The sequence below is a fragment of the Macaca mulatta genome, chromosome 7 (genome assembly GCF_049350105.2).
Source record: "Macaca mulatta isolate MMU2019108-1 chromosome 7, T2T-MMU8v2.0, whole genome shotgun sequence".
NCBI lineage: Eukaryota > Metazoa > Chordata > Mammalia > Primates > Cercopithecidae > Macaca > Macaca mulatta.
This window is the reverse complement of record NC_133412.1, coordinates 39,567,619-39,589,602: the sequence shown is the minus strand read 5'-3', so window position 1 is coordinate 39,589,602 and position 21,984 is coordinate 39,567,619. Positions and strand designations below refer to the sequence as shown.

Sequence of the window (21,984 nt, the reverse complement as noted above, 5' to 3'; positions counted from 1 at the left end):
AGGGCGCTATGTGGAACAGCCCAGGCTCCCCAGATCTGAACTTCTCACTATTTACTATTCGATTTGATTCTAGGAAGTCGGCGCACAACAGTCTTAGGTTCCCTGCCTCCAGACCCTATTTTCCTGCCTCACAGAGGTTTATGTTACTGTCCTTTCGGGTGAATCCCTTCTCTTTCTGCACTTGCTTGGCTTTTCTCCCAAAGGTTCAAATCAGACAGTTGGAATCTTGATGTTTGAGAAAGCAGAATTGAAGACAGCACTGTATCACACTGAATGTGCTCCCAGGCAGTTTGAAGGTGGGAATCTGGGCACCCATCATCCTTCAACCTGGCGCTTTGACAGGCTTTTAGGGGTAGTCCTTTGGGCCCCATCTCAACTTCTCTCATTTCAGGAGAGTCCACGGATCTGGCCAGCCGCCTGCAGTATTTGCAGCAGTTTACGGGAGAGTTGGAACGAACTCTCTTTGCTGTCTCCACGCAGCAGAAGAACATGGATAGGGTGAGTCGTACAGCCTGCCCCATCCCCTGGCAGCCCAGCTTCCCAGATGGAGGAGTTGAAGCTGGTTATGAAGCTCTTGATGCTAACCAGCAGTTACAGCAGGCCATGGAGGAGCGGGCACAGCTGGAAGCACACCTGGGGCAGGTGAGGCTTTGCAGAGGGAGGGATGTGGAAGGAAGATAACCCCAGGTGGCCAGGAGCAGGTGAGGACCAGTGACAGCCCTTCCTGACTTCTGTGCCCATTCTTGCAGGTGATGGAGTTACTGAAACAACTACAGATGGAGAAAGATCAACACGCTGAGAATCTGAAAGGAGAGAGCACTTTGTGTTGGCAGAGGATGCGGGAGATGTCAGAGGAGGTGAGACCTGACCCTTCAGCCCCAACCACAGATAGGTCACTTGATTGTTCCAGGCATCTGTGAAATGGGAGGAGCACAGCCAGAGGGGGTTCATGGGTCTGGGCTTTGTGGAGTTAGGGGCAGAGAGGGAGACGGTAGCCTGTCCAGCCACCAGCCCTGCTCTCCAGGGCCCTTTCCCCCTGTGCTTTGGGCAGGTGCACACGTTGAGGGAGGAGAGGGCACATAGCATGAGTCGAGTACAGGAACTGGAGACGAGCTTGGCTGAACTAAGGAACCAGATGGATGAGCTGGGGCTGGGGTGACCTGGGAGCAGGACTGGCGTCAGAGGGCTGTGGGGATGGCTTAGAATGCCCCAGGGAGGTGGGCGCATGGAAAGGCTTTGAGGCAGAGGGAAAGAGGTCTGTGCCAGGAGATGGCAAGTCTTGTCATCTTCACGAGCCTCAACGTCCCCATCAGCCAAGAGGAAAAAGTTGTCAGCCACCCACAGGTGTCTCTATCTGAAAGTGGCTTGGAAGATTGGCTACCATCAGGGTGTGAGGAATCATTAGCAGGGAGGCCAAGTTTGGGGAGCTTGAGGGGAGGAGTGGATCAAGAGAAGGATTTTTTTTTTTTTTTTTGAGAATGCAGAGGGTTTTTTTGAGAATCATTAGCAGGGAGGCCAAGTCTGGGGAGCCTGAGAGGAGCTGTGTACCGAGAGGAGGGTTTTTTTGAGAATCCAGAGGCCCTTATTGTCTGCTTCCTTTCTCAGCTGAATCCTCACCCCTGGAGCCCCCAGTAGGGGGCACAGCCCTCATGTGAAGTGGCACTTCTGAAGGGACCTGTGAGCCAGAGCCCTGCTTTGATGGCTGTGGGCGAGAGAGGATCATTTTTCTGATCTGCCTCCATCCTTCCCTGTGCCATGGGAGGCAGACACCAAGTTCTGGGGTCTCCAGCTGCAGCAGCAGCTACAAGCAGAGGCTGAGCACCTGTGGAAGGAGCTGGAGAGTGTGGCAGGACAGCTCCAGTGGGCCCACATGCAAGACAATGAGGGCTTGAAACGCCTGAACTGGGAGCAGGAGGAGAGGCTGCTGGAGCTGAGCTCTGAGGGGAGCAGGCGGAGGTACGCAGGCAAACCCTGGGGACCATGCAGAACGACCTCACCACCATCAGCCCTGCACTCTCCCAGAACCCTGAGCTCAAGGAGCAGCTGCAGAGAGCAGCTTTGTAAAACTGGTGCATCCCACCTGGGGAGACTGTCCTCCTCCCTAGCCCTCCAAGACTTTGTTTCCCCACCTGTTAAGTGGGGGCAGTGTAGCCCTCATGTGAAGTGACACTTCTGAAGGGACCTGTGAGCCAGAGCCCTGCTTTGATGGCTGTGGGGGAGAGGGGATCATTTTTCTAAACTGCCTCCATCCTTCCCGGTGCCATGGGAGGCAGACACCAAGTTCTGGGATCTCCAGCTGCAGTGGGAGGCGTGATTGCTTGTCTCTGTCCAGAACAATGAGAACATGGAGATCACCAGTGCACTTTAGTCTGAGCAGCACATCAAGGAGGAGCTGCCAGAGAAGCTGGGTGAGCTGTAGGAGATGGTAATCCCCACTGATTATGCCACTGTAAGGGAGAAGGCAAGGGAGAAGAGAGAGGCAGACAGCTACATTGTACATTGCCCAGACTACTACTTCCTCATCACTGTCCTCTGCCCAGGAGGGGCCCAGTTAGGGTCACCTGCGGCACAGACTGGCCTTCTGGAAGAACAGTGCCTTTCTCCTCCCTGACTTTGGTGCACCTTCCTCCAGCCTGCTGTGGCTGCCACAGGTCAGAACCTGCTGCTGTCTTTTGCTGAGCTCCAGGGGGAGTGAGGTCCTCATGTGTTCATGAAAGAGGCTGTGCAGCCCCTGCTTTGAGCTTTGGCCATTCGAAATTCTGCCTAGCAGCCCAAGGCCTGGGCAAACCATATCCACACCCCCAAGTGGCTCCAAGCATGCGTGACTGTCAGTCTGACTGCACCAGCATCTGTCCTACCTGTTCCACACTCTTGTGTCCATGGCACCAAGGCACCTTCTCTCCCGCGTGGCCCCCTAACACCCTGCGCTCTGTTCTGTGACAGACGCCAAAGACCATGCTGCGTCTGTATAGCCACCTGCTGATGACACCGTATTACCTGGTGGTGTCCCTTGCCCTGGTGCCAGTCTCGCTAGTATAGTGGCACCTCAGGTTCATGCCTCCTCCTCTGCCTACTGCCCTCCTGTACCTACTGTGGATTCTCTTCTTTTTTCACAAGTAGTTTGTTCCCTAGGGCGAAGTGCCCTTCCTGGGGACTGGGATGGGGGAAGGCTGAACCTGGGCTTTTCCTTGAGGTTTGGGGACATAGAATATTGTTGGAATGAGCTTGGTAACTTGGCTCACCCTGCCCTCGGTGATTCTTACAGAAATTGAGTGACCATCTCATATGTTTCTTCCCACATAGAATGATGATGCTAGCCACAATCTCATGGATGAAAGTAAGTGAGTGTCTCCTATCAGGGCAGCAGTCTCTAGGCTGAGGAAGTCAGGGAGACCAGTGTCTAAGACCTTCTTTCCCATTGAGCCACCTGCACTCCTGACATCTGTGTCTCTGCCCTTAGGACCTTCTCATCAACCGAGAGCCTGCAACAACTCTCCCAACAGCTCAATGGCGTTGCTTCTGAGGTACTTCAGAAATTGTGGCCCAGAGGGGAGTGCGGGGAGAAGGAAAGTATGATAGAAAGAAGCTGAGGCAGGGATCACAAGAGAGAAGGAAGATCCTGGGACCAGCCGATTTGCTGGGCAATGTTGAGGAAGTTGCCTCTTCCCTGAGGCTTCTTCCTTGAAGCTGTTCATATGAAGGAGTTGGACCCTGTGGCTGGTTACATCATTTTATGTAACCTCCTGTAGAAACACCGGATGAGAGCTGCTTGGGAGGGAAGGATGGTGGGGAGATAAGAACCATGAAAGAAGTTGGCACAAAGAGGTTACAGGATGAAGGGTCCAAGTTATGCAGAAAAGAAAATGTTGCCAGTTGTTGGGGAAGAAAGGAAGTCAGAGGGCTCAGACACTGCGGGGACAGAAGATCTCCATGCGCACCCTCATCTCTTGTAGTCAGCAACACGTATCTATGCGGAGGGTCCTGCATCATCTGCTACCTTGAAGGATCTGGAGGTAAGAGGCCCTGGGCCATGACCCAATGACCCTGCAGGCCAGCCCTCCAACCTCCTCCCACAGCGGGGGCTGGGTGCCCCTCTGCCAGCTGAGACAGCTCACACACACCCCAACCCTAATGATTGCTCTCTCTACCTCTCCCCTCAATCCTCCTCCAACTCCTCTCTTCATGTGCCTCAGAGCAGATACCAAGAGGTAACAGTCACCCTGGGCTCAAGTTATATAACAATCAGTCAACTGAATAAAACCATCAAGTCATTGGTAAGAGTTCAATGGGGTCCACTGATTCCACACTGCAAGTCCTGGGCTCCAGTTTCCCCTTGGGGCCCTGAAGAAAGGACTGGGGGTCCCTGATGCCAAGGGCAAATGGGGAGCTGGGGGGCCGTGGCCTCAGCTGGAGGGACCCCAGAGCACAGAGCATGCATCATGGCTCTTCTGTTGCTGCCTTCTTTGCCTACTGTCTCTTCTCCAGACACCCCTGCTCCAGCTCTTGCCACACATGCCCTGGGGTTGTGGCGTCTCAGGGAAGCACTGGCCTGATTGGTTTTCAGGAGCCCTGTATTTCCACCCTGACTCAGGCCCTAATTTGTTCTTTGATTCTGGACAATCCACCTCTCCTTGGGCTTGTGTTTCCCAAGGAGGTAGAGTTAGAGAGTATTAAAAGTCTCTGTTAGCTCTGAGAGTCCATGATTTAAAGGTCCAGTAGAATGTAAACCTCAGGGCCAAGGGATCCTGTCTGTCCTTTTCTGTCCTATATCTCTGCTGTGAAGAACCATACCTGGCCTGTATGTGCTCAGTCTATGTTTGTTGAGTGAATGCACCTTTCTAAATCATAAGCTGGTAGAGGGTGAGCTTTTCTCAGACTCCATCTCTAAAGGTTTATGTTACTGTCCTTTCGGGAGAATCCAGATTCAGACTTTCAGTTCTGTGGCTGTGGGCCAAAACCAACAAAGACCCAAATCCTCTGTCCTTGGGAGCTTGAGGAGAGTTGACCAGTTCATGGTCCCAGTGGGTCTGAGAACTTTGCCTTTAAAATCCACTTCTGGCCTCTGCCTACTGCTTCCTGGCCTGGGGAATAGAGTTGAAGGGGCCACCCTTGGTCACCTTCCTTTGACTCTCCCAAGGAAATAACACATCCAAGAAATTGTGGATCAACTGGAAGTAGTAATGTGATTTCTTTGCTCACAGCATGACTGCTGGGTTTGGGGGGCACTCAGATGTAGAGGCCCCAGTCTCGTCTTGCCCACTCACAGCCTGGAGAAGAAGGCTTATCCCCCAGATTCCACCTCATCCCCACAGGGTCCCTGATAACCTGGTCCCATGGGTGGGCCTGTCCTGGGGCATTGGTGGCATTCAGGGGGCAAGTCCCTTGCTGAGCCATCTCTGCCTCCCCCTAGTAAGAGCTCTGTCTTCCTCTTCCTACAGGAAAAGCAAGAAAGCCAGCAAAACCAGGGAGCCCTAAAGAGGCAATTACAGGTGAGTGGAGGGTGTGAAGTTCCCTCCTGTCCTCTGGAGAATGTTGCTTTCCTTCTCTTTCAGCATTTGCTTGGCTTTTCTCCCAAAGGTTCAAATCAGGTAACTGGAATTTTGATGTTTGAGAAAGCAGAATTGAATACAGCACTGTATCACACTGAACATGCTGCCAGGCAGTTTGAAGGTGGGAATCTGGGCACCCATCATCCTTCAACCTGGCGCTTTGACAGGCCTTTAGGCCTTTGGGTCCCATCTCAACCTCTTTCATTCTAGAAGAGGCCGAGGATCTGGCCAGCCATCTGCAGTATTCCTGGAAGCATGTGGGTGAGTTGCAACGGGAGGAGAGGAAGGCAGATAGGGTAAGTCCAACCACCTGCCCCATACCCTGGCAGCCCGGCTTTCCAGATGGAGGAGTCAGGGACCTTTAGGTCCCTTCTGCAGGATGGAGTGTCCTGCCCAGAAAGCAACATGGGCCATTTCTTGCTGCTTTCGTGCGTGGTTGTTAGAGTCAGCCTGGGGCTGTGTCGGCTGCTGTGGGTGAGTTGGGGGCACTGTTGGGAGCGAGCACTGGATGCAGAGCTTGGAGGCCAAGTGCCTACCCTGCCCTTACCTGGCTGTGGCCTTGGCCAAGTCCTAGGTGGGGGTATGGTACTTGCACTGTGAAGGTACAGAAGAGTATCTTTAGTATGTTACCATTTGTGTAGAAAGAGGGAACGTGTGTGTGTGTTTGTGTGTGTACTATGATAATATACATAAAACATGTCTGCAAGGATTTGTAAAAAACTTAGGAGAGAGGAACGGGGTGGCTGGGAGATATTTCCCTTCTGTATTTTCTGAGTTTTGGACTATGGGTGTGTACCCTTCAAAAACTGAACACCAGATTATACCCCTTTCTTTCTGTGCCCCCACCCCCAGCTGTTAAAAGTGGAGGGTGTCCAGCTTCTTGGCGTCTTGAACAAAGAATTGGACAAAATGCACAAAGTGAGGAAGGAATGGAGGGATTTATTGAAACTGAAAGCACACTCCACAGTGTGGGAGTGCACCTGAGCATAAGGGCTCAAAGGCACCGTTAAAGAATTTTTGGGAGTTTACCCCCTAGAGGATTCCATTGGTTACTTCGGGTATGCCCTATGTAAATGGAGAGGATGAAGTAAAGTTACAAAGTCATTTAGCCATAGGCCCCATAGGGAGGATATTTCCTGTTATAGCTGAAGTGTGAACAGGCCTTATGTTCCCTGCCTCCAGATCCTATTTTCCTGCCTGACAGCGAAAAAATGGGCTTAGAAAATCAGATATACCTGAGTGTTCAAATCCCAACTCTGTCTGATGATCTTAGGCAAGCACTTAACCTCTGACACGCCATGTTTTTCAACTACACAATAGAAGTGATAATGGTAACTGCCTGCTATGGTGGTTGTGAGGATTAAATGGGATTGCTAGCATGGTGCCTGGTGAAGCACTCAATAAAGGTTCCAACAGTGGCAGTCATAACGGTAATAACAATAGCAATATTCTCTGATCTCTCTGGGCCTCTGGTAACCAGCTATAAATTTGATCTCCTTCCCTGTCCCTTCCACCCTTACTGAGTTCTTTTGAGAAACAAATGAGACTGTGGGCTTGGAAATGCCTTGAAAACATGTCAGGCGTGATTGAGAGTGAGGAAGTGTTACTGTGGAATAGTCACTGTAGCTGTCGTTCCTGGTCTGCCAGCTGCTCCTCTGCCTGCTGTATCCTGACTTCACCTTTCTGTATTTTCAGTACAACAACCAGTTAACCGGAGACAGTGATGCCCTCAGGCTGAAGTTATATAAGAACAGGTAGGACGGGGGACGGTGGGATGGGAGGTTTGGGGCCCTTAGCATGGGTGATGTGCTGGGAGGTGGGAGGGGTGCAGGTGAGCTTGGTGAGGTGGTCATACAGGTTTGCATGTGTGCACAGGCTAAGCTCTAGTGCTGGCTGTGCCCCTGACTCATGGTATACTTGGGCAACTCATGTCTTCTCTCTGGTGTGCCACCTGTGACTTTTGATTCCTGAGGTCCCTTCCAGTGCCACGGTTCTGTGGTTGTGGGGTGTGGGTAGAGGGTTGATCACCAAAGCAGCACTTTCTGTTCTTTGTTCATTCCTTTCTCTATTGCCTCTGGCCATAGCAACAGCAATAAGGAGCTGAAGCAGGAGAACTCAGCTTTGGCAGAGCAGCTTCCAGTTGTACTGACTGACAAGGCAGGGATGCAGCGTAACTTGGAGGAGCTGAAAAAGAAACTAGAACTCACTGACCTCACGCTTCAACAGGCGAGAGGCTGCAGCCCCGGGGGTGGTGGGAGCCTCATTCAGCTGGGGACATGGTCATGGTCTAGGGATCATGCAGGGTATAGGGAGGCTCCAGCCAAGAGCTGGAAAATTTGGGTCCTTGTTCTGGTCCTGCCATAGAATCCTCTGGAGACTGCTAAAAATCTACAAACTGGGGCCCTGTCATAGACTTAGGGAATCAGAATCTCAGGGTTAGGGCTTAAATTTTTTTTTTTTTTAATGCATCATAGATGAAAACCATTATTTTATAGATTACACTTATATGGCTAGCTCATGAGTCTGTTTATTTCCTTCTGAGGTTCAAGCCAACACTTCGACTATTCCATGGTAATAACAGAGTAGAGGTTCTTGTTTGTTTGTCTGTTTGTTTGTTTTGGGATGGGGTCTTGCTCTGTCACCGGGGCTGGAGTGCAGTGGCGTGATGTCGGCTCATTGCAGCCTTTACCTTCCAGGCTCAAGCGATCCTCCTGCCTCAGCCCCTCAAGTAGCTGGGACTATAGGCACACACCACCATGCCTGGGTAATTTTTGTATTTGTAGAGACACGGCTTCGCCATGTTGCCCAGGCTGGTCTCGAACTCCTGAGCTCAAGCAATCCACTCACCTCAGCCTCCCAAAGTGTTGGGATTACAGGCACGAGCCACCATGCCCAGCCTGAGATCTCTTTAAAATTATTTTTTATTTCTAAAGCAAAGCAACTTCACAGTAGAGATCTTTATTGACCAAGTTGTACATTGAGCCTAGCTTGAGCCCTTTTAAGCGGCACTGTGTGGAACGGCCCAGCCTCCTCAGATAGAAACTTCTCTTTCTTTACCATTCAGTTGTCTAGCTGGTGTGAAGGCCCTAATGCTAACCAGCAGTTACAGCAGCCCATGGAGGAATGGGCACAGCTGGAATCTACCTGGGGCAGGTGAGGCTTTGCAGAGGGAGGGATGTGGAAGGAAGGTGACCCCAGGGGGCCAGTAACAGGTGAGGACCAGTGACAGCCCTTCCTGACTTCTGTGCCCATTCTTGTAGGTGATGGAGTGGCTGAAGTATCTGCAAATGGAGAGAGACCAGTATGCCCAGTATCTGCACGGAGAGAGTGCCATGTGGTGGCAGAGGATGCGGGAGATGTCAGAGAAGGTGAGACCTGACCCTTCAGCCCCAACCACAGATAGGTCACTTGATTGTTCCAGGCATCTGTGAAATGGGAGGAGCACAGCCAGAGGGGGTTCATGGGTCTGGGCTTTGTGGAGTTAGGGGCAGAGAGGGAGACGGTAGCCTGTCCAGCCACCAGCCCTGCTCTCCAGGGCCCTTTCCCCCTGTGCTTTGGGCAGGTGCACACGTTGAGGGAGGAGAGGGCACATAGCATGAGTCGAGTACAGGAACTGGAGACGAGCTTGGCTGAACTAAGGAACCAGATGGGTGAGCTGGGGCTGGGGTGACCTGGGAGCAGGACTGGCGTCAGAGGGCTGTGGGGATGGCTTAGAATGCCCCAGGGAGGTGGGCGCATGGAAAGGCTTTGAGGCAGAGGGAAAGAGGTCTGTGCCAGGAGATGGCAAGTCTTGTCATCTTCATGAGCCTCAATGTCCCCATCAGCAAAGAGGAAAAAGTGCCTGTTGTCAGCCACCCACAGTTGTCTGTACCTGAAAGTGGCTTGGAAGTCTGGCTACCATCAGGGCGTGAGGAGTCGTTAGCAGCAGGGAGGCCAAGTTTGGGGAACCTGAGATGGGCTATGCACCAAGAGGAGGGTTTTTTTTTTGAGAATCCAGAGGCCCGTATTCCTTATTGTCTGCTTCCTTTCTCAGCTGAACCCCCACCCCCGGAGCCCCCAGCAGGGCCCTCCGAGGTGGAGCAGCAGCTACAAACAGAGGCTGAGCACGTGCGGAAGGAGCTGGAGAATCTGGCAGGACAGCTTTAAGCCCAAGTGGAAGAAAATGAGGGCTTGAGTCTCCTGAACTGGGAGCAGGAGGAGAGGTTGCTGGAGCAGGAGGAGAGGCTGCTGGAGCAGGAGGAGAGGCTGCTGGAGCAGGAGCGGAAGGCCGCTTCCTTTTTCAGCTGAACCCCCACCCCCGGAGCTCCCAGCAGGGTCCTCCGAGGTGGAGCAGCAACTACAAGCAGAGGCTGAGCACCTGCGGAAGGAGCTGGAGAATCTGACAGGACAGCTTTAAACCCAAGTGCAAGAAAATGAGGGCTTGAGTCGCCTGAACCAAGAGCAGGAGGAGAGGTTGCTGGAACAAGAGGAGAGGCTGCTGGAGCAGGAGGAGAGGCTGCTGGAGCAGGAGGAGAGGCTGCTGGAACAGGAGGAGAGGCTGCTGGAGCAGGAGGAGAGGCTGCTGGAGCAGGAGGAGAGGCTGCTGGAGCAGGAGCGGAAGGCCGCTTCCTTTCTCAGCTGAACCCTCGCCCCCGGAGTCCCCAGCAGGGTCCTCCAAGGTGGAGCAGCAGCTACAAGCAGAGGCTGAGCACTTGCGGAAGGAGCTGGAGAATCTGACAGGACGGCTTTAAGCCCAAGTGCAAGAAAATGAGGGCTTGAGTCACCTGAACCAAGAGCAGGAGGAGAGGTTGCTGGAACAAGAGGAGAGGCTGTTGGAGCTGGAGCGGAAGGCCGAGCTCTGGGAGGAGCAGGTGGAGGCGCTCAGGCAAACCGTGCAGAACGACCGTACCACCATCAGCCGCGCGCTCTCCCGGAAACACGAACTGAAGAAGCATCTGGGCGAGCTGAAGGAGATGGTAACCCTCGCCCAACTCAAGAAGGGCAGGGAGGTGGGTACCAGCCTCTGGGGAAGGGAAGTGGGAGGCCAGAGGCAGCTGCCTCTGGTGAGCAGTACATGTGACCCCAGCACCCTCCAGGGCAGTGCCATGACTATTTCTTGCTTCCTGCCCTCTGACTTTTAGAGGTGGGTAGCCTTGGACTCCTCCCAATATCCTCTAGCTGGCTATCATCCCAGCTAGAGACATGGAGCCCTCCAATCACAGGGAAAAGACAGTGGTATAAGAGGCTCCTTAGATTCAAACTGAATTCTGGCCTCGGCTCCACTGCTCACTATTGAACTGCTTTCCATCTCTAAGTCTTGGTTTCTTTCACTTAAAAAGGAAATGAGCATTTTCCTCACAGAGGCGCTCAGGATTAAATGAGATAATACGTGGAAAGCATTAGGCATGTAGCACACGTAGCAGATGGGGGTTGGCTCCTGCTTTTCCACCTGTGGCTTACAGGTTAAATGGTGGAAAAAGGGTGTGTGATTTGAGGCTGGGGAAGGCGGCATGGGGCTCTCGGCAAGGGAGGCAGTCACTTAGGCCTGGAACAAGGGGCCAGGGGCCTGGGCAGGCGACAGTGTCCCACGGTGCCCTTGTTACCCTGTTTCTGGGCCCAGAATCTGGAAGCCAGCCACCGCTTGACCTCACACCCAGCGTCTTCCTGCAGGTGGAGCTGAAGAGCCAAGAGGCTCAGAGCCTGCCGCAGCAGCGAAACCAGTGCCGGGGCCACCTGCAGCCGTACTGTCAGCAGCTGATCTCTGAGAAAGAGGCACTGCACAGGCAGTTACTTCTGCAGATCCAGCTCGTGGACCAGCTGCAGCACCAGAGAAAAGAGTAGCAGAGATGGCCCGCCAAGAGTTGCAGGAGACCCAGGAAACGGAGTTGCTGAGGGCAGGTGCCCGAGGGAGATGAGACCTGGCAGCCTCTGTGCCTTCTCATTCTCTTTCCTGACCCCTTAGGAGCGCCTAGAAGCAGAACCAGTAGCTACAGGCCCAGTTGAGCTTCATGGCTCTCCCTGGGGAAGGTACGGGGGAGACCACTCAGAGGAAGAGGAGAGAGCCCCAGGAGGAGCGGGGGGCTGTTAGCAGCATAGGATTGAGGAGTTGGAAGAGACCCTTAGAAGAGCTGGTCATTATGCAGACCGGGTGTCTGCACTAAGTTCGGCATCAATATGGTGACCTGGGAGCGGGGGACCACCAGGTTGCCTAAGGATGGGTAAACTGGCCCAGGTCAGAAGTGGAGCAGGTCAGAACTCCCAGGTCGATAGGTAGTGGGACTGTGCCTGGGCAACATAACAGGACCTTGGCTCTTTAAAAAAATACAATAAAAATACAGAACAGCTGCTCATTCCTCTCTGGGGAGGGGCTGACCTAGGGTTACACAGTGAGGGTGGGAGCAGAGGTGGGCCCACTGTACCTCCCTTGTTGGGTTGTCTGAGGACCCCTCTGGTCACCACCCCCCACCTCCATAGGAGATGGACTGCAGAGTGAGGAGGAGGAGGAGGAGCCTTGGTCCATGCTGAGCATCCTAGAGGACCTGGAGAACTGGGAGGCCATGGTGAGCCTGCCTCCCCCTGCCCCACCTTTGCTGCCTCCCTCTCTGCTCCCTCCCAGACACCCTTATGCTCTTGGTTTTTCTGCCTTCTGATTTCTTTGGACTCTCACCCCTTCCCTCAGAGCCAGTGGTCAGACTCCATTTCACCTGAGACCCAACAGGTGCACCCTGTGAGGCCCCAAGGGAAGGGCTTCTCTCTACTGCCCTGGCCCGTTCATCCTGTGTATCCCCCTACAAGAATGCGCACCTCCTGCCCACTAGTGACTTTTTAAAACTTGGCTTTAGCCAGTGCCGAAGAGGAGCAGGCACAGCCACATGGGCGGCTGAAAGAGCAAAGGGTGCACTGCCAGCGCCTTCTCACCTGGTGGCCTTGGCCCAAAAGCAGCCAGAGGCGGCCACCTCAGCCCCAGGGACTGGGGGCGATTCTGTGTGGGCAGAGCCATGGGGCCTTGCAGGGGACCATGGAGAAGCTGCAGGTGAGTGAGTCTTTCCTGGCATGGCCAAGAAGGGTGGGGGCAGGGCAGGTTGTTGCGGGGATGTGACCCCATTATTTTGACTCCAGAGCTGCTTTATGGAGCTTATGCGGGAGAAGGAGTGGGTGGAGAAACTGGAATGTCGCTGCATTCAGCTGTCTGGAGAAACAGGCACCATCAGTGAGCGAGAGGCCGGGGCACGGCCGGCGGAGCTGCAGGGTGGTCAGAGGGGCCCCAGTGTCTGAGCCCTGTCCTCCTGCAGGAAAGTACATCACATCATACCAGAGCCAGAGGTCAGTGCTGAAGACGTGGCACCAGGAGGATGAGTACGTAAGCAGGTTGGCCCAGGACAAGGAGGAGATGAAGGTAGGGTGCGCAACATCTCTGCAGGGGTGGGGGTGGGGGTGGGCGTGGGCATGGACGTGGCAGCTGAGCACCCCTCCCTCCAGGTGACGCTGCTGGAGCTGGTGTTGCAGCTTATGGGCGGCCACAACGAGTGGCATGGCAGATTCCTGGCAGTTGCCCAGAACCCTGCTGATGAGCCCGCTCCAGGGGACCCAGCCCCCCAGGAGATTGGGGCTGCCGACTCGCAGGGTGGTGAGTAGAGCCCTTGGGCAAGGTGTGCTGGCAGGATGAGGGGAGGGCTCACACGGTGCTCTGAGCCCTGCCTCCCCGTCTCCAAAGATCTCCCACAGTGTGGAGCCTGAACAAGAAGAGGCCGGGGAGGGTTCTCCCCACAACAGCCCCACTGCACAGCAGATCATGCGGCTGCTTCATGAGGTGCAGAACCCCCAGGGGCACCCAGGCTTGGGCAGCAACCCCTGCATCCCCATTTTTTACTGGGCTCGGGAGAACAAGGTGAAGATAACAATCATCTAAAAGCCGGCCACTGTCAGCAAAGCCTGGAGAAGTGGGGCCAGAGGGTCTCCCCGACTATGTCCCTGCCACCCCTTCCCAGTTACCCCTTTACCCTTACAGTAGCAAAATAAGACCCCTATCTAATGAGGGAGACAGGTGCAGATGAGGTGAACATCATTGTCATCTAAAAACAGGCCACAAAATTTAAAAAAAAAAGTTATGGGATTAAAAAAAAGTTATGGGAAAAAAAGTTACGGGATAAAGAAAGTTATGGGATTAAAGAAGTTATGAAAAAAGTTGTAAGAAAAAAGTTATGAAAAAAGTTAGTTATGGAAAAAAGTTATGGAAAAGTTATAGAAAAAAAGTTATGGGATTAAAAAATAGTCATGGATAAAAATTTAAAAAATAAAAAGCAGGCTACTGTCAGCAAAGCCTGGAGAAGTGGGCCTGGAGACTCTGCCCCTACCATGTCCCTATCACCCCTTCCCCGTCACCCTTTTACCCTTAGAGTAGCAAGACAAGCCCCTGTCTAATGGGGTGAGACACACAAGTGCAGACCCTTTGCCGCCTTGGCCAGGGCTGAGTCCTTAAATTTCTGGATGATGATGATTGTTATTTAAGAGCTAGAGGCTCAGAGTTTCTTTCGAGGAAGCTTCATGGCCTCTCTGATGGCCTTAATTTCACCAAAGCAATTTTTCCCTCATGGGAGCTCCCATCTTACTCAGAGAGGCAGTTGAGGCAGGACAATGGAGCTAATGTAGACCAGGCGAGGGCACGAGCTGCTGGAGGTGGGTCCCCTTCCTCAGTGTACATATTGTATCTGTGCAACATTTTGTATATTCTGGGGGTAGGGCTGCCCCCTGGGTCATACATAGCGGAGGTTGGAGTTGGCACATGGGGAGGAGGTTCTAATAATTATTTGTGGCTGGGAAACTTATTTGATAGCATATGGCAGAGGAAGGAGGCAGGGATGGGGTTGTGGCTCCATGGTGATGAGACTCCTGTTTATTTTGCTTTTTATTTAGGAATAAATAGCTTTTGGCCATACTGCTCAGCCTGGTGTGTTCCTGTTTCCTTCACTGGCTCCTGGAGTTTGTGCCACTGAACGGGGAGCGCCAGAGTATCTGAACATGTCCAACCGGGCTGATGGGGACCTTTCAGGCCTGTTACCTGTATGCTGCCTGGTGACACCTGGGGGATTCCACGGGGACTGCCGTGGTGCCTGTGGGGCACAGTCCAGCCCTGACAGCCAACAGGCTCAGAAGCCTGATCTACCGGTGGCTGGGAAGGCAGGTACCAGCACCCAAGGGCACTGACTTCCATCCAGCCCAGGCGTCTTCCATTCCATCCTCCTCCCTCCCTTGCCTGTCTGTGCCTGGTGGCCTGTTTTTTCTGTCCCTCCAGAGTGCCAGCTGCCCTGCAGGCTTCCTCCAGGCTGAGTTAATGGCCCTGCGCCCTTGTGGCGAGAACCAGCTTCACAGGATGAGCCAGCTAAGCTCCAGGGGCTTTCCAGGAAAAGTGTCCCTTGGAAAGGATGTGGCCTTTTCACTGCTCCCAACAACACTCTGTTAATAATGGCTTGGCCCTTCCCCTCCCCTGAGTTCCACAGAAAACACAGCTAGCAGAGGACGCATTTCCCGTCATTCAGGATGGGTTTGATTATCAGCCGAGGGACAGCAGGACTGGTAGAGACTGTCAGGCCACATGGCTGCCTGCACAGTACACCCATGCTTGGCAGGGGACTGAAGGGATGGCGGGGGCTGGCTGTCCACAGGCCGGGCATGACAGGGAGGCCTCACTGGAGGTGGCACACTTTGGAGGGGCAACGTTCCTGTTGGCTACTGAACTCTTCCTTTGGGCAATAAGTTGAATGTCAAAATGAGGAACTATGGGTCATTTACCTTGATGTGATATACCTGGCTCCTTGCCAAAGGATACCTTACTTTTGGTTTTGCTAAGGGAAGAGGAGACAAAACATGAAAGCACTTGTTGACTAAAAGGAAGTCTTGAAAAATGCTTCAGCATTGAAAAGAGAAATGGAAAAACTAGAAAAGAAACCATACTTCCCAGAAGCTCAAGAGAAAATGTCCCCTCTTTCCATATGGCCCACAGATGCCAACTGTGGGAGAGGGTGGCATGTTTAAAAACAGGCAGAATAAGAACCTATTCACAAGCCAGAGATTTGGAAGTGACATTAGCTACCCCTCTCCAGATATAGGGGAAAGTACAGATCCTTGGAAACCCTAGACCTCAGTCTATATTACTGGATTCTCTTTTGAGCAGCAGCTTGGAAAGGCAAAGATGGGGAAGATTTTTAACTTCACTTCCTATGAATTATGCAGCTTCTTGCTAAGCATGGTTGAGAGTTTATTTGGGCAGGAGAGATTATGTGCAGGAACCTAAGAGGAGCCTGCTCTGAAGAATGCTGTCAGCATCAAAAGGGGCGGAGGAGGAGCTGGAATACAACACCCAAACTCCACAGACTCCAGGGCACTACTTGGGAGAGGTTCCAAATGTGGGCCCTAGTGATGCCATCTGCAGCAGAGAGAGCAAGTTCCAAAGAAGATGGGACAAGGTGCCGTAATTTGATGGTGAAATATCTTTATCAAATTTTGATAATAGTATATAACTCTGTATTAATTTCATTAATATGTATTTCAGGAAAAGTGGATAAAATCTAATAATCTCTTCCACAATATGTGTATATAAGTGAGTGAGGATGCTGCAACTGCCTACCTAGCAATCCTAAATTATCCAACTAGCACTCAGGGGAGCTGTAAACTTTAAGGGTCTATATATTTAACCACTACTCAGGTCACTGGGCTCCCTAGCCCAAGTATAGTTTCAGCCAATCTGGCAGCATGGACCCAAATTCGGGGTGATCAAAATCAGTCTTCCTCTGATACATACACAGAATACCCCACCCACCCCAGCCTTGCACCCAACTACAGCCCAACTTTCAAGTTCATTATCGTGATCCCTGCCCTTTGGAGAGCATCACATAATTCACAAGTAGCTGATTGAAGAGCAGGGAGTTGGTTTCATTCATCTTTTTCCTCTTTATTTCTAGCCTACTGCATGGTGTGGTCAGGCTCTGAACACTTATTATGGAATAAAGGAGAAAGGGGAGAAGAGGGAGAGAGTTGGAAGACAGCTAAAATATGCTTGTGTCTAAACAATGAAAAGGAGAGAGAATACTGCAAGATGACTCTTTCCCCTCTTGAAGCCCTCTTACTAACCTCATGCCTTTCTCTTTCCTTATTCTTGCCCTTATCCTTCTTCCAGTGACCCATTCTCTCTCCACTTTTGATGTCACTGATCTTTTCCTGTTTGGGGCCTTATTTCTACCCCTATTTGCTTGCAAGACTATCTACCTTTCTTTTTCTCATTCTCTGCGTATCTCATCTGTTTGTCTGATTTTTACAAATTTGATCTCTTATTCTGTCATCTGATAACTTTTTTCTTTTAAGAAGGAATGGCAGGGCCTCAGGAGAGCCAACGGGTAAAAGAGTAGATAAGAGAAAGAGCATCATCTAATGTTTCCCACAGGGGCAGGGCCCATTCATCCCTTCTCCCCATGCTTTGTCCCAGTAGGTCAGAAGTGGTCAGTCAAGGGTATCCTATCTCATCTCTCTCTGGGCTCCTTTGAGTTGTCCTCCTGACCTACTACCTACTGTTACCATCAACATGGAAGCTAACCCTTTCAGGCACTACCCAGTTTCTGTTGTTAACTGATCTACCTCAAAGAGGCAGTCCCAGGCCCTAATTTTGAGCAGCAGTGAAGACATACATTCTACAAAAGTCAAGAGAACTCCGTGTTTTTCCCACAGTTTGCTTCCCCAGAAAACTGACACCTGAGAACTCCATATACCCAAATCTAGTCTTGGTTCGGAGGTTTCTAGGCAACTTCCTAACACATGCACAGAGGCTACCTCTAAGGGGTGAATCCTAGTTTCATCTCCCAAGTCCAGCTTCACCCTAAGATCAGCTCCACTAACTCTAAAGAACCTTATGGTACAGGAGCTATTTCTCATTCATCTTAGAACCATGGATTCTCTGTTTGAATAATAAAATAACTTCCCTAAAGGCATTAAAATTTAAGTTTATTTTCGAAAGCATTGTAATACGTAGAAAAGTTTAGGGAAGAAGCGGTTGCTTGCTGTACAGAATGAATCTATTGGTGTCATATCTAAGAAAAACCATTGTCAAATCCAAAGTCATGAAGATTTACCTCTATGTTTTCTTCTAAAACTTTTATGGTTTTAGCTCTTACATTTAGATCATTGATCCATTCTGAGTTCATTGTGTATATAGTGTAAGAGTTCAACTTCATACTTTTGCATGTGGCTGTCTAGTTGTCCAAGCACCATTTGTTGAAAATACTATTCTTTCAACAATATTTGAAATATATTTCAATTCAAAATTCAACAATATGTGTCCAAGCACCATTTGTTGAAAATACTATTCTTTCTTTCTTTTTTTTTTTTTTTTTTTTTTTTTGAGACGGAGTCTCGCTCTGTCGCCCAGGCTGGAGTGCAGTGGCCGGATCTCAGCTCACTGCAAGCTCCGCCTCCCGGGTTCACGCCATTCTCCGGCCTCAGCCTCCCGAGTAGCTGGGACTACAGGCGCCCGCCGCCTCGCCCGGCTAGTTTTTTTTTTGTATTTCTTAATAGAGACGGGGTTTCACCGTGTTAGCCAGGATGGTTTCGATCTCCTGACCTCGTGATCCGCCCGTCTCGGCCTCCCAAAGTGCTGGGATTACAGGCTTGAGCCACCGCGCCCGGCCCGAAAATACTATTCTTTCAAATGGTCTTGGTGTCCTTGTTGAAAATCAGTTGACCCTACTTGTATGGCTTTCATCCTGGACTCTCAATTCTATTCCATTGCGTTATATGTCAATCTTGTGCCAGTACCACACTGTTTTGATTACTGTGGCTTTGTAGTAAGTTTGAAATCAGGAAGTGTTTGAATTCCACTTTTATTCCTCTTTTTCAAGATTTGTTCTATTTGAGGCCCATTTGCAATTCCATATGAATTTTGGGATGAGCTTTTCCATTTCTGCAAAAAAGATCATTGGGGTTTTGATAGGGATTGCATTGAATTTTATTTGTAGATTCTTTAGGATTTTTAAAATATATATTGGGCATTATTGCTATCTTAAAAATATTAAGTCTTCCAGTCCATAAATATGGAATGTTTTTCCATTTATTGGTGTCTTCAATTTCTTTTAGCAGTGTTTTGTAGTTTTCTGTGTATCAATCTTGCACTGCATTGGTTAATTTTAGTCCTAAGTATTTTATTATTTTTGATGCTATTACAAATGAAATTCTTAATTTTCTTTTTGGGTTGTCCATTGCTAGTGTATAGAAATAAAACTGATACTCTGCCTTGTACCCTAACTCTGCTGAGTTAATTTCTTAGCTCTAATAATTTTATTTGTAGATTCTTTAGGATTTTTGTATATATATATATATAGAATCATGTCATCTGTGAATGGTTTTACTTCTTCCTTTTCAATTTGGATGCACTCTCTTTTTCTTGTCTAATTGCTCTGGCTAGAAGTTCTAGTACAATGTTGAATAGCACTGGTGAAAGTGGGCACCCTTGTCTTGTTCCTGATCTTAGAAAAATATTTCAGTCTTTTACTACTGAGTATGATGTTAACTGTAGTTTTTAAAAAATGAATACCCTTTTATCATGTTGAAGAAGTTCCCTTCTACTAGCCATGGTTTTCTGAGTGTTTTTATCACTAAGGGGTATTGGAGCTTGTCAAATGCTTTTCCTGCATCAATTGAAACGATCATGTGGGGCCAGGCACAGTGGCTCATGCCTGTAATCCCACCATTTTGGGAGGCCAAAGCAGGTGAATTGCCTGAGCTCAGGAGTTTGAGACTGGCCTGGCCAACATGGCAAAACCTTGTCTCTACTAAAAGTACAAAAATTAGCTGGGTGTGGTGGTGCGTGCCTGTAGTCCTAACTACTAGGGAGGCTGAGGCCAGAGAATTGCTTGAACCTGGGAGGCAGAGGTTGCAGTGAGCCGAGATCACGCTACTGCACTCTAGCCTGGGTGACAGAATGAGACTGTCTCAAAGAAAAAAAAAAAGATCACGTAGACTTTTTCTCTTCATTCTATTAATGCGGTAGGTATATTATATTATTACATTGATTTTTGTACGTTGAACCACTCTTGCATTCCTGGAATAAATTTCTATATTCTGTTATTATGCTTTACTGTCTCATCTTTTACATATTTTCTCCTGTCATGTTTATTTCCTGCTATATGTGTACATATTATCTCTGCATTTGTCTTTTTCCACACTTGTCACTCTTAATTACTATTTTGTGTCTCTTTTATTGCTTGCATGTTTGGCTGATTTTCCTAGATAAGCACATTATATTTCACTGTCACAGGCAGACTAGAACCAACTCAGCAATGGAGGGCGGAAGGACTCAAGGCAAAATGTAGTAGTTAACCAATTACAGAGGCAGAACACACTAGCTTAAGTCAAGATGAGGTTGCAATGTCTATTTGTCCCATGCCACAATACCTGTGAATCAAGAATGCTGACCTCCCTGGAATCTTCTTAAGATTCTGCCCTAGAGAATGGGGAAAAGAGCTACCATCCTTAGGGTGTTGATATGAACTACTGAGAGGCTCCTTGACCAATGGGAGCATGTCTCTGTGACAGCATTTTGGGAATTTAAGGAGCATCAGGAAAGCCTCACTTTGTTAAAGAGGTAAGTAAACTAAACCCTGCTAATAATGCATTTGAGTATACCAGCTTCATATCCTTAGGTGAAGAGCCTGGACCTTCTTAAACATTAAACACTCTGGGATAGAAATGATCAGATCTTTATGTCTACATGAGTATGTTGTGAGAAGAAGGAGAGACAGAAGAGGAAGGTCAGAGGTACAGGGGAAGAGATTCTTTTTTTTTTTTTTTTTTTTTTTTTTTTTTGAGACGGAGTCTCGCTCTGTCGCCCAGGCTGGAGTGCAGTGGCCGGATCTCAGCTCACTGCAAGCTCCGCCTCCCGGGTTCACGCCATTCTCCTGCCTCAGCCTCCCGAGTAGCTGGGACTACAGGCGCCCGCCACCTCGCCCGGCTAGTTTTTTGTATTTTTTTAAGTAGAGACGAGGTTTCACCGGGTTATCCAGGATGGTCTCGATCTCCTGACCTCGTGATCCGCCTGTCTCGGCCTCCCAAAGTGCTGGGATTACAGGCTTGAGCCACCGCGCCCGGCCGAGATTCTTTAAAAAGGGCAAAACATGCACAAAATGTAGGTCGAGAGAACTATAAACAAACTTCCCCATTGTACAAACGAGCCCAGGGTGAATTCTGAGAGGGGGATCCAAGCAAACAGTGAATTTGCCTTCTACAATTAGGATGCGAATTCCCCTTAAAAAAGGTGTATGCTCAGACATGCCTAGCACAAGTCATAAGACACAGGATTCAGAAAAGACACTAGAAAAATCTGTCTTCCAAATGATGTTTAGTTTTCTGGTTCTAGCTATGCTACATTAAGGCTTTCCCAGTCTCCATCAGCAGGGGAAGGAGTATAAGGCATTGTTGCGAGTCTGAATTCCTGATGTGCAGCCCCCAGCTCTAAACCTTCCAACATAAACCCATCAAGGAGTGTGTTTCTGGTCCCAATCCTGGATCCTACAGATTTGACTGCTATGAGGTCTCCCTGTCCCTTATTTTTTTCCCTAAAATCTGATTTTGGTCTTACTGCAAACCCTTGAATTCTCATAAGATAGATGTATCAGGGAAATTCTAACTCCTAAACCTAAACAAAATAACTGCAAAAAATACCAGAAGAATTGTATTTCAATCAAGTTTTCTTATTTTAAATTGCTATAATGTATTTATTTTTTATTTTTTAACTTTGAAGTTCAAGGGTACGTGTGCAAGTTTGTTACATAGGTAAACTTGTGGGGGTTTGTTGTACAGATTTTTTTTTTTTTTTTTTTTTTTTGGTCAGCCAGGTATTAAGCCTAGAACCCGTATACCCATATTCCTGATCCTCTCCCTCCTCCCACCCCAACCCTCCGATAGGCTTCAGTATGTGTTGTTTTTCTGTATGTGTCCATGTATTTTCATCATTTAGCTCCCACTTGTGAGAACATGTGGTGTTAGGTTTTCTGTTCCTGCATTAGTTTGCTAAGGATAATGGCCTCCAGCTCCATCCATGTTCCTGCAAAGGGCATGATCTCATTCTTTTTTATGGCTGCATAGTATTCCATGGTGTATATATATGTACCACATTTTCTTGATTTAGTCTGTCACTGGTGGGCATTTAGATTGATTCCATGTCTTTGCTATTGTGAATAGTGCTGCAATGAACATATGCGTGCGTGTATCTATAACAGAATGATTTAGAGTCCTCTTGGTATATACCCAGTGATAGCATTGCTGGATCAAATGGTATATCTGTCTTTAGGTCTTTGAGGAATTGCCACACTGTCTTTCACAATGGTTGAACTAATTTACACTCCCACCAATAGTGTATAAGCATTCTTTTCTCTACAACCTTTCCAACAACGTCTCTTATTTTTTGGCTTTTTCC

The 21,984-nt window shown here is 49.6% G+C and overlaps 2 protein-coding genes across 2 annotated transcripts; both read left to right on the top strand.

Annotated features, from left to right (window-relative positions):
• Nucleotides 1-78: 78 nt before the first annotated feature.
• LOC100430472 (golgin subfamily A member 2) lies at nt 79-2,651 on the top strand. The gene is made up of 4 exons (XM_028851970.2): nt 79-296; nt 392-642; nt 750-857; nt 1,606-2,651. The coding sequence occupies exons 1-4, from the start codon at nt 230-232 to the stop codon at nt 1,633-1,635; spliced, it is 456 nt and encodes a 151-aa protein (XP_028707803.2). The 5' UTR covers nt 79-229; the 3' UTR covers nt 1,636-2,651.
• On the top strand, nt 1,871-12,920 carry LOC144329410 (golgin subfamily A member 2-like). Its single transcript, XM_077938799.1, is given in 22 exon segments — nt 1,871-2,158; nt 2,455-2,651; nt 3,461-3,524; nt 3,954-4,013; nt 4,194-4,274; nt 5,439-5,493; nt 5,578-5,670; nt 5,760-5,845; nt 7,245-7,303; nt 7,634-7,775; nt 8,614-8,686; nt 8,689-8,702; nt 8,810-8,917; nt 9,112-9,199; nt 9,583-9,834; nt 9,953-10,149; nt 10,301-10,541; nt 11,149-11,365; nt 12,366-12,439; nt 12,442-12,511; nt 12,513-12,561; nt 12,648-12,920. Coding segments are annotated over 22 exon segments (2,664 nt in total). The 3' UTR covers nt 12,804-12,920.
• Nucleotides 12,921-21,984: the final 9,064 nt, after the last annotated feature.

Coding starts and splice junctions, on each gene's coding strand:
- LOC100430472 (XM_028851970.2), top strand. CDS start 230: ATGTTTGAGAAAGCAGAATTGAAGACAGCACTGTATCACACTGAATGT. Junction 643..749: donor TGGAAGCACACCTGGGGCAG/GTGAGGCTTTGC, acceptor CCATTCTTGCAG/GTGATGGAGTTACTGAAACA. Junction 858..1,605: donor TGCGGGAGATGTCAGAGGAG/GTGAGACCTGAC, acceptor TTCCTTTCTCAG/CTGAATCCTCACCCCTGGAG.